At 42.4% G+C, this 16285-nt stretch overlaps 1 protein-coding gene across 1 annotated transcript in view; it reads left to right on the plus strand.

The window, feature by feature from the left end:
- LOC134565162 (rho guanine nucleotide exchange factor 38-like) overlaps positions 1–9035 on the plus strand; it is a 136233-nt gene extending 127198 nt beyond the window's left edge. Inside the window, 4 exon segments of the mRNA XM_063424621.1 lie at positions 3013–3153; positions 4301–4499; positions 4673–4896; positions 5562–9035. Coding sequence (XP_063280691.1) covers positions 3013–3153; positions 4301–4499; positions 4673–4896; positions 5562–5831 — 834 coding nt within the window. The 3' untranslated portion in view covers positions 5832–9035.
- The last annotated feature ends 7250 nt before the right edge of the window (positions 9036–16285 follow it).

A 16285-nucleotide genomic window follows, 5' to 3' on the forward strand; every position in this document is an offset into this window, starting at 1 on the left:
CATCAGTGATGTTTGAACTTCAACAGGTTTTTACCTTTGGGAGAAGTTGGAAATTCCTAGCTGGAGAAATGGCTGTCAGAAATAGCCACCTGCCTCGAGACGATCCCTTGTTTGGGATCGGAGCTGATCTACTTACTGGAAGGAGTGAATATGCTTGCCCTGATGTGCAAACTGGTCTTTCTCGCACTGTCTTAGATTCGTGCAGATACATAGGGATATCTGCATTGATAAAAACCATGTTATCCTTCTCCCCAAAGCCAGACTTCTCAGATATAGCACAGAAGCCAGGTGAACCTTTTCATCGACTTATAGTGCGTCTGATGAATTTTATAGAGGTGAGAGTCAAGGATAGCACCTTAAGAATGATATTGCTGGAGCAATTAGCACGGAGCCATGCTAATTCTGCTTGCCATAGGCTCCTGGAAACCATTCAAGAGACTTCTAATGTCCTGGAAATGATCCAGACCTGTGCAGTTCTGAACACCTGTGAGTCTATGGTGATTACCCCAACAGCTGCTTCACAGCCGGCTGATATGGGGCAGAATGCTGGACATGAGACACAGGCAGATATTCAGCCTAGTGGAGAACAGGAAAAGGAGGCACAGAAAGTGACTCCCTTGTTTTTCTGCGCACAATGTGGGGGTCCAGACCATACTGCAGAAACTTGCAAAGCAATGGGTCATGCCGAGCCCTTGCCAAGCCTGAAAAGTCGGGGGCGAAGAAGAAAAAGCCGAAGACATCAGGGGGACGAAACAGTTTCCCAAGCTCTAGAACAAGAGCAAAATTCTCTGGCTGGTTTACAGCCATCATCTCAAGTGTAGGAAGTGTTGATGTTGCCACATAGTATGGTCAAATTTTCCTTGGACCTCTGCAGTGGTTTCTACGTCCACATCCTATATATCATGCATTCTTTGAGAAAAAATTCAATTGCTCAATTTGTGTTTTCTGAGTTCTCTATCCTCAGGTTCTGGGATCTTTGCCATGAAGGCCGCTGAAAGTCTGCTGAGCTGCCTCAGGTGCATTGGACTGATCCTGTTTGATCCTGACCTGTGCCACCCTAGTGCCACCCATCACAGAAGCCTCTTCGAGATCTGATTAACATGGACACGGACTGGCATCCTCTCTTTTCCTATATGGCCTCCATAGAGACTTTGGATCCTGTGGAGCTGCTGGACAAGGACTGACTGAAGCAGTGTGATGCTGAGAGCCAGCGGACTGTTAATCATGGACTCAGAGGAATTGTTTGCTATGGTTCAGTTTTATGTATGGTAGCCATTGTGACCTCTGTGGGGAAAGTGCACGTTGTTTGGGGGTTGTGGTTTTGGGACAGAACTTTTGGGGTTCAGAATTTTGAATTGAGTAGTAAAATTTTCTTGGAATGCTCCTGCCTTTTGCACCGTATATTCCCTTGTATCTTATAAAAATTTAAAAATATGAGGGTGTTGGTTAAATTATGTTAGACTATACTCGAGATATTTTGAGCAGGTTATTGCAAGGGATTCAGGGTGAAACCCTGAGTAGCAAAGGCAGAATCAGACCAACATGTAGCCCTCACACCGTTACCTAAATGAAGGTCGGTGAACTTTATACAGGGGGGTTTTTTCTTTCTTTTTTCCTGTCATAGAATTGTTCATTTTTCTTTTTTTGTTTTCTTTTTTAATATACTTAAAAGGGTGAGATGTTGCCATGAGTTTTTCCTGGTTTGCTGAGCGTTCATATTAAAGAAGTCCGTACCTTCTCACGCTCTTTTAATGTAAACACCAGCTATGTTCTATAAACATAGCCATTGTTTTTACATTCCCTGCCGGGACAAACAAGACTGTGTGACAGTCTCCTTAACCAATGTGGTGGGGAGGTGGGAATTCCTTCCTCCAATCCACAGGCCTCATAGGAAAAGTATAAAAGTAGGCTTTTGTAAATAAACCGGGGCTTCTGCCCTGCATGCTCTGTTGCACCCAGATCTGTGTCCCCAGTCTGTTTTCTGGCTAGGCCTGCACGGCGATAGCACTTATCCAGTGCCACAGAGAGAGACTCAGTTACCCAACAATTTTTAACCTGTTGGCAGCTCTCAGTTGCACAGACACATGGCTGTGGGGTAAACTATTACAAGCCTTGCTGCACATTGGCTACTCTGATAGCTGCTGAGATGCCCATTTGCATCTGAAACCAGGTGGCTCAGTAGCATAAATGCAAGGCTCTTAATTTTTATCACTATTTTTGTCGCGGTGTGTGTTTCCCAGGACGCACAAGGCAGCATTGTGGTGCGACACATTCCCCCCGGAGAGACTCTTCCTCCCCGCTCGGGGACTCCGATGTTCTCAGCGAGTGCTTTTAGGGTGCAGAGATGAAGCAGAGGCGAGACGGGTCTTGGGGTAAACTGAGGAGATTTATTAAAGGTACAACTGAAGAATAAAGCCTAAAAGCTGAACCCCAAGAACCGGGAACACGCTTCCAGACGTGGGTTTTAAAGACAGGGCAATACAAAGCAAACAACCAATGAGAGTGCACTCAGGGAGGAGTCTAAAGCGGGAATACAGAACTAAATCCAATGGGAATAGCAAAAGCAGTGTAATGATACAAAATAGCAAATGATACATCGAGCTAGGGAAGATTGGCAAGGAAGGTTCTAAAAACAGAGGCAGGGATACAGAGAACTGACACATAATGATATGCATAATTTAAATCATAACACACAAATGAAATAGAAAGCTAGCCTGAAAACTCAAAGCAGAAAACCCACACCACAACACATTTAGAATTTTTTTAATGATTTAACTTCAATTGCTGTCTCTTAAATGTAATAGCATCTATTAGAAACTTTCTTTAAGCAAAGACCTTTCTTCTCTTTACATCTCAATACATAGAGAGTGCACTGCTTATGGGCGCTGCAGAAAATAGGCATAACTTGTCAGATTTCCTGACTCCTAGCATTCAGCCAATTAAATTAAATCTGCTCTCTCCAATCTCCCTACCATTTTGTACATGAGATCTAGCCCACATTTGTGTTTGCAGCTGTCCTCCTCAAGCATCTGTGAAGTGCAAAATCAATTGATAGAGGAGGTTCACAAGCTGAATTTTGTAAAAGAAAACAGCAGTGTAACCTTTATTGAGAGAAAATTGAGCTTGGAAAAAAAGAAACCGGTTCCTTCTCCGGTATCATACATCCAAATTGTGTCCTCTTTCAAAGCATACTCTTTCAATCATTTTTGAAACAAATCCATCTTTATGCTACCTAAAGGTTTGGGCTTTGTCTCGTCTCCGTGACTGAATCAGGTTGTTGGAGTGAAGTTTTCATTGACCAGTAACTTCTGAAAATTTTTCACTTTTTTCATGTTAATATTGAAAATCCACTTGAAATTACCTCTGTTTGCCCTTAGGCCTTTAAGCACATGGTAAGGCTAAGGTATATGTAAACTTTGGTCACTTCTTTAATTAAATACTCTTATAGTGCATCTTACTCTTCTAATTCAGATTTTTTCCTTGTGCTCAGCTGTGGTTATGTGTACTGGTGTTTACATGTATATGCACAAACATACACACCCACAGCAGAAGATTCAGAAAGCCCACCAGGAAATCTGTGTTCCCAATCTCATCAGATGTTTCTGGAGGTTTTTAGGAGTTTAGTTTACAGTAAAATAAGGACTCAGGTGCAGGTTTACACGAGAAGCAGGGGCAGTTGTAGAATTCCTTTCAGCATCAGTGAAAGCACAGGTGCTCTTGCTTCTGTGGTATGTTAAGATCCCATTGATGTGCAGTACCCCCCTCCCTGCCCTCTAACCAAACCCTGAAATGAGTATGCTTCCAGCAGTTAATGACATCTTGCCCTCATTTAGAGATGTAATTTCACACAAAAAGCATCCAGTTTGGGTACCACTGATTTTTTTGCCTAATGCCTTATCATGCAAGTTGTTATGTGGTCTTAGCACACTTCAGCCCATTTTTTGATTATGCTTTTTTTGTGATATTACATAGGAATACAAAGGTCATGGCTACAGAAAAGCAATTAAGTAGGAGACAGTTCACATACAGAACATCACCTTTTTGAGAGCAGAGGACAGACTAAGAGGTCTTTAATGAAATTCCTACATTTCTTTAAAATCTGCCCTTTACTGCTCACCTGTTAATATAGCAGTGGAACAGGTTCTTCCCACATATGCAGAGGAGCTTTGGTTCCCGTGTAAGTAACTCCTTGGTCTGTGTGTAAAAACACTGGGTCAGTTGCCACATGCAGCATACACAGATTTTTATCTGGAAATGGCCCCAGCATTACTGAGGACAAATATTATTTGTTTGTTTCCAGCTGGAGTCCCCATGCCAAACAGAGGACCACAGGTCCAAGCTGTTGTCCACGTACAGCACCGAGTCGCTGTACCAGGCTAAGTGCAAGTGCAATGCCACGCAGGAATTCAATATTGACTTGCATGAAGGAGAACTGGTGACTGTTGTGGAGCGAAAGGACCCCTTTGGAAGCACAAACAGATGGCTTGTTGACACAGCAAGTATGTTCTCTGCACAAATATCCAAATAACAGCTTCCCTTTGGCATATCGATTTCTTTTCATTCTGGCCCCATCTGTTTGCCTCTGTCATACTGACAGCTGCATAAAACAGTTGGTTTTGAAATTATTTTACCAATGTTTTGCTGTTTATTTTCTGTCTATTCTGGTTTCTAGTCCTCACAGGGTACATGCATTCCTCCTTCCTGAGGCCTTACAATCCAGCCAAAGTACAGAAGGATGTAGCAGAAAATGGCTTTGGTGATGATGATTTTGATGACATCAACCTCTTTGTCTCTTTATGGCCCCCTACTGACAGCAGCTCACCTTTTCACTTCTGTGAAAATCCTGCAATTAATGGCTCAGGGACTGGTGCTCTTCAGGGTATGGATGGTCAGCATGTATGATACACACTGTGCCTGTCTTCTTGTTGTTTCTATTAAAAATCTAAAATTATACTGTTAGTAATTTAAATGCTTTCCTTTCACACCAATCTGTCAGTGTGACATAGGAATTCGTTATTCTCTGCTCTTAAATAGCTGTGAGGTGCAGTCCTGTGTCACAGAAAACGCACTTGCATCATCCCACCCCATGTATGCCTCAAGGTTCTCATAAGGAACAGGAACTTGCAAAATAGCTCAGTTGGGGGGATTTTTCAACTTACTGTTGACAAGAAAGCTGTGACAAGAATGCTGATCAGCAAGGCACAGAAGTGACCCATGTGCCACATTTGAGTATAGGAGCTTTAGAAAAGGTGATTCTCCATGAGGAAACCTTACTGAAAAGTTCTTCATCCAATCCATGGCCACTTGGTGTGAGCTGAAAACCTTACCAGTGTTGTAAGTTGATGAGGTCTTGGAGCTTGGTTAGTTCATCATGCAGAACTCCCCAGATGCTTCAATTCTACTTTTTATTTTGGCCCTGTCTATAAATTGCACACCATGTTGGTTTGTACATGTTATTACATGTTTTCTGTATAAGAACTCCTACTGATACACAGCTACACAGTAACATGTGGCTACACTTTTCAATTCTGATTTTTGTTTATGTGGCTTTCCTTTTTCAGATCTTCTATGCTGTTTATACATTTCAAGCTAGAAGTGACCAAGAACTCAGCCTTCAGGAGTACCAGAGGGTGAGGATACTTCGCTTTTCTGACCTGAGTGACAATAAGGAATGCTGGTTAGCTGAAGCAAAAGGTCAGAAGGGATATGTACCATCTAATTATCTAGGGAAGATGACATGCTTAGGAGGGGAAGGGCCTGTTGAGCCAGACTCTGAAGCAGACAGAATAATCATGTTAGGTTTGCTGCAAGCAAAGCAAGCTCACAAGTGATTGACAGAAGACATGGTATCCAGCACATAGATGATACTGAGAAACTCCATTCTCCAAAAGTCATCACCTTGTCAAGACCTGAGGGAGGAAACATTTAACAGGAAGAGTGTTTCTGATTAACATGCTGAAGAGCTTGCTTTTCTATTACCCCATAATTATCTCTTTTGTCAAAGCGTCGTACATCAAGACTCAACCTACAAGTACAAATCACAGATGAAATTACATTTTTCTTCCATGATATTTAGCAAATAATATTCAAGATGAAGAGAATTAGCCTTGAAAAAGGACAAATTCAGTCATCAGGGATAGTGTAGGCTGAGTTGTTCCTGAACTGTTATCTCAGTGAACACAGACACATCTTAAAACTTGAGCTTTTTTGATTGTTTTTATCCTCAGCTGCTTTTGTGAAGAACCTTTTTTCTCAGTGGAGATTATTGGATTGGTGTTGCATTTCTGTGAAATGGTATGCTCTGTGTCACCCCTCGAAAGTGTACGGTTTATTCCAAATCTGTAACCCTCCCCTGAAGCATCATGTATCTGTAATTCCATTGGCCCAAGTCTTTTTCCACACCCATTTTGAATCTCCCTCTTAAGCTGTGCAGGGAGACGAGAAGTTCTCTTGCTCTTGGGCTCTTGCTCTCTGGCTCTCTGGCTCTTGCTCCTGCTCCCTTGCTCCCTAGCCTCTCCCTCTCTTCCTCTCCCTCCCCTTTCTTCCCCTTCCCCTTTTCCCTCAGAAACCATGCTGCTGCCTGGTGTGGGATCCCCAAGAAATCCTCCTCTAACTAGCACCCTCAGAAGCCGTCTGGAGTCTCCTTGCCTGCCTGCTGCCACCTACGAACATACAGCCTAGGGGGCCCCCGGGGAACCCCCCTTAATGCAATGCAACAGATTGGGAAAAGAAAAATCGCTTAATTTTTAAGGAAACATTTCAACTTAAAACATACCAGATGTGGTGGTACCAGTGACTAGTCCCAGGGAAGAAGGTATGTTTAGATAAATATGGAAATGCAGGAAGGAAAAGAGGGGACATTAGAAACAGGTACTGTGACATAAAGAAGTTAAATTTTTCAATTAATTACACAACTGATTCATATGGTAGAAACAGTTTGAAGCAATATGGAAGTGCCCCAGGTTTGAAATTCACGTCTCCACACTTACTGCTTTAGTGCAAGATCTGTGTAGTGAAATGAAACCTGTGTTATTAGTCTTGGGAAATTTACTGGTTTAAAAAAAAAAAAAAAAAAAAAAAAAAAAGGAAAAAAAAAGAAAAGTCAAGTGGCACCTCTCAATGAATATTTAGTGCCTCTCTGATTCCTTAAGTCAGATGCAGAGATCATAATATCTAGTGAATAGGTGTCTTTAGGTTCACGGACTGCAGTGATTCCTATGTCAGGCTAGTGCCCTGCACTTGAAATAGACTGAATGGTGACAGCAAACAGAAAACACCTCCTTGTGATTCTCACTGATACCCAAGTGCTCATCACAAGGTATTTCACCACATCAATGCCAAGGTGCTCTAGCGATTAGTGAAGACCTGGTGCAAAAAGGAAACAAAAAAGTGATTATGCCTGCTGCAAATAGTGTAAGTGAAAGTAAACTCCTGTCAGGTATTTTCTGTATTGCATAATTGCATGTACTGATGACTAAAATGACAATACTGTTAAAATCAAGGGCAGGGGGCAGGTAGTGTTGCTGATAGAGGGTATACAGATATTGTTCTAAAGCTTTTGTCTGAGTTGCTACTTCCCATAGTTTGAAGAGTCAGCAAAGAAAGGATGAGAAAAGTTAGGGCAGTTGCTACACACAGTAGTTTCTGCTATGCTAATGAACCTGGTTTCATTTTCTTTAATGTCCTCAATTTTCAGATTATTTTCATAAAAGGGTAGAGAAAGTTGTCAGTCTTGCTCAGAGACTGAATGCAGGGGATCACAGAGATGAAACCTGAAATTTGTGCTGGATTAAATCATATGATAGAGAAACTTTTAGAGTTCTCAGAGATAGATATCCAGAATCTGGTGTGGGAATCTGTGAATTGCTATTCAGTGAGCATTATTTTGCCTTATTGTACATCACCTCAGGCACTTAAATCTTGCTGTCCCCATAGTAAGCAAAAAGGGTTCTCAACCATTTTATGAATGGATTTAGCTTCTTTTATGGAAGGCTTCACCTTTAGTTAAATGTAATATGCAGAGGGAGTATCAGCTTGGAAGAATGGACTGAAAGACTCACCCCTACCCTTCTAGTGCTTTGACTTTTGTATTTTGAGATTATGGGCAAGATACACACAAGAAAGTTTTCAGCTCTGTCTTACAATTTAAAATATTTTATTTGGAGATGATCTATACTTTGCAATAGTTGAAACAGTTTTAGAAATGACCGAATTGTACTTAATAAGCTTAATGCAGTCATGTAAGCACAATGATGAAGTTTTGCATTTCAGACAGCGGAATTAATCAAGGGAAAGAGTCAGAAAAAAAAGATTTCTGAAGTCTTAGCACTGAAAACTCAGACTGAGTCACAGGGAGAGCTCCAATTTTGAGTGTTAGGTACATTCCTCATGAAAAATCAGACTCTGTGAAGGTGCCTCAAAGCGTACTCAAATGCTGTTCTCCAAAATATTCGCTAGGTACCCTGATCCTGAAGTAACAAGGAATGAAGGATGATAATACTGGAGTAGACCACCTAAATTTCTTTGAATTTCTGGGGGACCTGGCAACTCCTAGTAGGCCAAATGAAATCCCAGTGTAGGATTAGGATCCGTAATAATTTTCATATTGTGGGATAATTATGACTTTATTATAGCCTCAGAACTTGGGATCCATTAAAAGTAAAGGTTACAGTATTCTAAGAGCTTCCTTAATCTCATTAATGACAAAACAAATTTATTTTGATTGAAGCAGGGACAGGCAGTTTACTGAATTGATCTTGCATTTGTTCAAATGTGTGTTTTACTTGAGCTGTTGTCACAATAAATATGTACAACTACTTCCAAGATTGGGTCCACTCAAACTGAAGTGTTTCTCCAGGGAATATTTTTACATGATGCCATTGATAACCTGGAACCCAGAAAATGTCCAAGCCAGTACACAGCAGAGTCCTAGGCTCTGACCTTTGGTGCCTCTGTGCTTCACCATCTTCCCTTTGGCTGGATGGTGCATGTGCTCTGTTCTTTTCCAGCTGCTCCTGAGATTGTGACCACTATGAGCTGCAGTAGATAAAAGTTTGTAAATCACAGAGCCTTGTGTTAGACGTTTCTTTTTAGATGCAGGTATCACCAGCATCCCCTAGTCCAGCCAGAGGGAGTACTCATGGAACCAGAGTAACCTATCATTTCACATTATTGACGATATCAGAAGATGGGCATCTATGAAAAAACCATCATATTTAAGTGGAAGTAAAATACTACCACACCAATTTCTAAAACATTTAAGAAAAGTCAGGTAGCTATTTTTATAGTAAATCACAGAGCAATTTGGTTTGGGGATAGAAAAATCACAGGACTATTTTTGTTATTTTTACTAAATAGGAGGCATGCTTCTCAAATTTCAGATGGGCATTCCCTCTTCCTGCCCTACACTACATTCCTCAATCTGAAACACGACTTCAGTCAAACAAGCCTGTAGAACAGACTCCTTTCCTGAAAATACAATTGTTAATTCCATCCTAACTATAATATCAAAGCAGAAAGCAAGTGTTCCCTTCAATCTTCTCCATTTTTCAGCAGAGCCTATCTAACATATTCAAGCTAAACACTTGATTTAAAAGACCTGGTTTGTGCTATAAATCCTTTCTGATATAATACTTCAAAGAATCACAATCCTAACTGACATTTTTATACCAACAGAAGATGACTTTGTATTCCATTTAGGAGGCTGGGGAAGTTGCAGTGGAAGTCTTTTGCTGATGCAAACTGTACCTGTATTGCAGATTTTGCTAATGCAATGCTATCGACAAATGCAGCCAGACTTGGCCTTACTAGAGGGAAAAGAGAGGCACTCACAAAAAGCACAGCGTCATTTATTTTATTCTGAATGAAGGGACCCTACAGTCAATCCATACCAGAGTTATAGATGCAAAGACATCAGGGCACACTTGAATCAGGACTCAGGAGTATTCTAAAGGGCACTGGCTACCACAATTTAAAAACAAGGATCATTCTTTTTCTGCCTGTGTTCACCCCATTGGTGGTACCTAAAGTAATTGGCACAGTTGAGATGTAAGGTCCTACACTCACAAGCAAAGCTTTATGTATGTTAAGAGGCAAGACAGAGGCAGCTAGCATGTTGAACACTCCTCTGGGAGCAGGTTTAACTACTGGAATGAACACTTCACATAGGAGCACTTGGCCATTTAAAGAATCTATCTTTACACTACTTCTTAGTGTAGGCAACAGTCTTCTGATGAACACTTAGGAAGAAAAGATGCCTTCTGTTTGCTAATGGAAACGGTGCCAGTGTCTTTTCCTACTATGCTACCATTAAAAATCCTCTGTGCTGGAAAGGCAGAAGGATGGGCTGATCAAAAAGCAGTAAAAGTTCTGGATTCCTCCTCCTCATGCTGTTATTTTTACATAGTCCTGGAAGCTGCAGGCACTACAAAGATAAAACCTTGCACTTTTTTCCCTCCACAGGAAATAATAGCTGAAAAAATATGCAAATTTTCCAGGCAGCTGAGGCAATCTTGAGTAAATGAAACTATTCCTTTGGCTGTTTAAGGAAATTTAGCCTAAATCTTAATTGTGGAGAAAGGAAATGAGGTATGGGAAATAGCTGCTATATATCAAGCTTTACATATACTTAAATTACAGGATGGCAAAGAAAAACAGTAGCTTTCACCTACCTATGCCAGTCTGTGTGGTGGGTTTACCATGGACAGATGTCAGATGCCCACCCCAGCTGCTCTGTCACTCGCTCCCCTCCTCAGCTGGGTGGGGAGGATAGAAAACAAGATGGAAGGGTCATAGGTCAAATAAGGGGAGTGAGAGATCACTCACCAATTACCATCATGGACAAGACTCGGCTTTGGGAAGATTAATGTGACTTACTACCCATCAAATCAGAGCATGATGAGAAAATAAAACTGGCCATGCAAACCCAATACAGTCCAAGATGTTTTCATGTTTAGTGATGCTCCCCTCATCACTGAAGGAATGGAGGGAAATTGCCATGTGCTGATCACAGAAAGCAAGACTCAAGGTCATTTTCCAGTGCCTACCTTGAGCCAATTCTCAGCTGAACATAACCTGGAGCAGTTGGGATGAAGAGAGGGAGCGCAAACAGCTCAGGGGTAAGAGTGGAGAGCTGGAGTGCCTGATATTTCTCAAAACCAGGACGGTTCTCTACATTTTAAGATAACTTGAAGACAGTTTTGACTCTCTTCTGTTCCTTTCAGTTGAAGTTTCTCACAGTATAAAACCAAAGTAGGCCAATTTAGCAAACTGCCAAACCAAAAATCTCAATTTAAATACACTGTTGTTGAACAGTTAAATTTTGAAATTAAAAGAAAGTATTTTTCCCCTAACAAGCTTTGTAATTTGAGGTAATAAACTCTGCATAATATAGACAGCCTTGAACATCTGAAGCATTTTAAGTATTGAAATATGGGATGAAAGAAAAGTGGCAATGACTTCCCAGATTAATAATCCTTTTATTATTAACATTTAAGAATGACAGTTTCAGAAAGTTCAATTTATTAAGTATCTACACAAATGTGGGGGTTTTAATATTAAAAAATACCCAACTTTTGCAATTTCAAGTTTCAGTGCTTTGAGCTACAAAACCAGGAGCTTGTAATAATGAATTCCTCCAACATATTTAATTCACAGATTTGCAAAGGCAGAAGGAATACCAGAATTGTGAAAAATGTGAAACGATTAATTCGTGTTCTTATGGTAAATTGAAAAACTATAAAATTGTATAAATGTGTATTGGGTAAAGTCTATGTTTTAGGAGACCTTGTAGCAGATGGTGAAACTAACAACCCTGAAAAAGCAGGCGCCACCATTCAGAAAGGAACAAAGGATTTATGGGAAAGCCTGCAGCCTTCTCAAGTACCGGGAGGAGACTCATCAAGATAAGGTGGCCCAGCGATCTACACCTTGGTTGACACCCTCACAAACTATTGTGAAAAAGGCTTGTTGTGTGTGTGTGGCTCTACGCAGATATTTACTATATGCAATATGCTAGGTAGAAAAGTTATGCTATATTAACATTTGAATAATATAGTAAATGTAGTTTTTAACATTAAGTTTTAGTAATAAAAGAATTGTGTGTAAGATATTCTCTTTAGCTCAAGAAAAGAAAAAAAAAAGGGAGAGGCCCGGAGGTGTTTCTCAATAGAGATAACAGTTACAACAAGAAGAAGAGAACCCCCCCTTAGAATTTTCAGAAGAAAAGATGCATATCTCCCTGAATCCACAGGAGCCACCTGGTCAAGACAGACTGAATCCACACAAACCACCTGGTCAAGCCCAACTCCTGGACGCCAAGGATTAGAAGGGGGACTCTGGGCAAACGGGTCTGTCTTAAGATAAAGATTGCATAATTTTGAAATTTTTGTCTTCAAAAAGGGGACATTCCTCCCGAAGAGGGCCCTTCTCTTTCCTAGCCTTTGTCTGGGAGGGAGGGGGGACGACAGTCCGGACTGCCTTTTTTTTTTTTTTTCTTTGCTCTTAGTGTCTCATTATTTGTCCTGTCTCTGAAAACTTTTTTGAACTTTTATTATTGTATTATTTTTTTTTGTAACCAATTTTTATTCTTTATTAAATTTTCATAAATTTCAAAAAGCGAGTGATTGGCATTTATCACAATTTGGTAGCAGAGGATGGTTAAATTACCCCACTGCTAAGAATAGAAAAGGGGAGACGCGTCCCGCCTGCATTAGGCGGCCTCGGCTCTGTTCCTAGCAGAGTATCCCAGAAAGGGGTAAGATCCAAGGACAAAGGAGAGACAATAAGGCAAAGAGAAGGGAAAGAATTCCCTAAAATTCCGCGGTAGCTAGCTCATAACATCAACGTGTACACGAAGAATAAAGAACCAAGGACAACGGAGTGAGTAAGTAATTGCAGAGATTGAGGGGGTGGTTCTTGGCGCGGAACGGGGGCTGAAAGTGTGTGACTGAGAGGCGGGCTGGGGTAAAACCTGGACCTTCCAAGCGAGAGCGGAGTCTTCTATGCTGCGTTTTCGTTTTCCCGAGAGGGAGGTGGCCAGTACAAGGACGAAAGTGAATGGTAAAAAGGAGTGAGAGAACCCCCCCAGGGAGAAGGTAAAGTGTGTGAAAAGGGGACCCTAAAAACATAGGGTGGGTTGAAGAAAAATTCCAAGAGCACCCAGAATTTTAGCCGGGTTGAGGAAAATTCTGAGAGCACCCAGAGTTGTTTAATAACCAGCTGGATTGAATAATATCCAGAGAACACCCAGGGGTTTAGCTGGGTTAAGGGTATTCTAAGACATCCAGGGTTATATTAAATTCTGCAGAGTTTAGGGATATCCCTGAGAAACCTGGAGTATTGCCAGGTTGAGGGGGTGTCTGAAAAAAAATAGGAGCTGGCCAGGTACTCTTAAAGAGTGTACAAAGTTGTGTGGAACATAAAAGGTACCTTGTGGTTGTGATTGTCTTGTTGAATGTGAGACTGAGTGAAAAATAAAGTGGAGTGAATGTGGATGAATGATTTTTATTTTTTTAAGCTTTATTATAGCCTCTTGGAGGAAGTAAATCGTATTAAGAAGTAGTGTGAGAGAAAGGGAAAAAAGTAGCTTTTGAGGAGGTAAAGGGAAGCTGAACAGAGGCAAGGGGGGGTGGAGGAGAGAGAAAATTGAAAAATGGGACAGAAATCCAGTAAGGAGAAGACAGGGAAGAAAAGAAAAAGTAAAAGACCATTCACAGAAATTCCTCCAGATAGCGCGCTAGGAATCATGATAAATAATTGGGAAGAAAACCCTTGTACAAGAAAAAAGGATAAAATAAAGATGATACAATTTTGTATGCTAGAATGGCCAAGAGAGAAAATAAGATCTGATCACGTTTATTGGCCTAGATATGGTTCCTTTGAAAAATGGATTTGTCAGGCTTTAAATGAATTTGTAAATTCAAAGGAAGAGAGTAATTTAGAAGAAAGAGATTATGCAACCTGTTGGACGGGTGAGTATAGGAAAATAAAAATATTTAAAATAACAGAAACCCCTGGGACAAAACAGGGAAAGAAAACAGGGAAAGGGAAGGAAGGAAAACAGGAGAAAAAAGGAGAGAAGGAATGGGACCCTCTACAGTTTTTACCCCCTCCTTTTCAAAGCACACCTGCATTGCCAGAGTTAGGACCCGGTGAGAGTTCTCCCTCGGCCCCAATGTCGGAGCGGGTCCCTGCCCCAGCATACACCGCAGATACCTGCTTGACGTATAGTCTAGCCCCGGTTCCCCTCCCGGGCGCGGGTCCGCTTGGGATGGCAGCCCCAGCGGTGCCGGGTTCCTTCCCTCCCCCCCCGGTAACGGTCTCCTGTCTGCCTGAGGCGGCAGCGGGGGGAGGGGTCTCCACCCTTTCTCAACTGGCAGGGCTGGCTGGTTCGTCCTCTGCGATGGCGGCGGCAGCGGCGGGAAAGGTCCCTGTCCCGTCTCAGCTGGCGGGGGTGGCGGGTTCGCTCCCGCTTGCAGCAGCCGCTCGGTTCTTGCCCCCTTCACCCGCTACCGGGGGTCCCCAAACTTTTCACCCAGCCACAGTAGTAGTGTCGCCAGCGGCGGCGGCTCCCGGCCCTCCTGGGATGGCGGCGGCAGCGGCGGCCTTTCCGCCCGCTGCGGTGGTGATGCCGCCGGCGGTGGCTGTTCCCCCCTCCCGTGCAGCAGCCGTGGGCCTTTTCCCTCCCCTTCTCCCTCCCGGCGGGGGCGGTGGGACCTTCCTCCCTTCCCCTCCCCCGGCGGCGGGGTCCTCGCTGCTGGCGTGCGGCGGGTGCCCGCCGGTCCCGTCCCTGGTGGCGTTGGCAGCGGTCCCGGCTCCTGCAATGCTGGATGCTGCCGCCACGGCCCCATCTTTGCCGGAGATGGCGGCCCCGGTCGCCATGGGCCGCGCTGGTGACCTAACCACATGGAGAAGACAGGAAATGACTTCCCCTTCAGAAGTTCTGGTGGCAAGCCCTGCCCATGCCCCACCTTTGGAGGACCAAAACTCAATAGTCAATCCTCCAAGGTTCCCACTTCCTGTTATGGGAACTGTTTCTATGGAAACCACGGCCGCTATGGTTAAAAAGAGCTTGTCGTCTCTGCCAGATGCCCCTTATAAAAATACTAGAAATGCAGTTAGGAAACAACTTTCTCCTGATTATTACTCACCACATGAAAACAAAACTAAAGAAAAGGAATGGGAAAAAGAAATCGGGCTATTTCCCCTACGAGAGGTGCCCATGGGAGGGGGAGGAACGGGGTTCGTGAATGCTCCCCTGACCTCCTCTGAGGTTAGGAGTTTTAAAAAAGAAATAAAAGGGATTCTGGAAGACCCCATAGGTACAGCTGAACAGCTTGACCAATTCCTGGGACCAAATATCTATACTTGGGAGGAATTGCAGTCCATAACTAAGATATTATTCTCTCATGAGGAAAGGCAAATGATCCGAGCAGCAGGAGTAAAAATATGGAATAGAGAACATCCCCAGGGACCCCCTGGAGAAGACATAATGCCAACAGAACCCCCAGAGTGGGGTCAGAATAATGAGGAAGGGAGGAAACGTATGAATGATTATCGCAATACATTAATCAAGGGAATAAAAGAGGCAGCCCCTCGAGGAGTAAATGCTAAAAAGGCCTTTGAAATACAACAGGGAAAAGAAGAGACCCCAACTGAATGGTTAGATCGACTTAGGAGAAATATAAAACAATATTCTGGAATAGATCCTGAAACTGAAGTGGGAAAAGCTTTATTGAGAATAAATTTTGTTACAAATGCTTGGCCAGATATTAGAAAAAAATTAGAAAAGATTGACGATTGGCATGGAAAACCATTAGATGATTTACTGAAGGAAGCTCAAAAAGTCTATGTTCGAAGGGATGAAGAACAAACTAAGCTACAGGCAAAAATTATGGCAGTTACTATGAGGGAAAACAATTCCCGGAGAAATAAAAGACACACAGGCACTGCTCCTAAATATGATGGTCATAGAGACAGGAGAATGGAAAAAAATAAAACCCCAACACAAACAAAGCCACAAGGGCATCCCAGAAATGTCTGTTTTTTCTGTCAAGGTGAAGGACATTATAGAAGGGACTGTCCTAAACGGGCAAAAGATCTAAAAATCTTCAAAGAGATGAATACAGAGAGTGACTAGGGAAGTCTCAGGCTCCATTTTCTAGGGGACAAATACCATCAAGAGCCTGTGATAACCCTAAAAGTGGGTCCCCAACCAGAAGAATTGATGTTTGTAGCAGACACGGGAGCAGAACGAACGTGTGTGATAAATATTCCCAAAGGTTAT

Source organism: Prinia subflava (genome assembly GCF_021018805.1).
Source record: "Prinia subflava isolate CZ2003 ecotype Zambia chromosome W unlocalized genomic scaffold, Cam_Psub_1.2 scaffold_37_NEW, whole genome shotgun sequence".
Classification (NCBI taxonomy): Eukaryota; Metazoa; Chordata; class Aves; order Passeriformes; family Cisticolidae; genus Prinia; species Prinia subflava.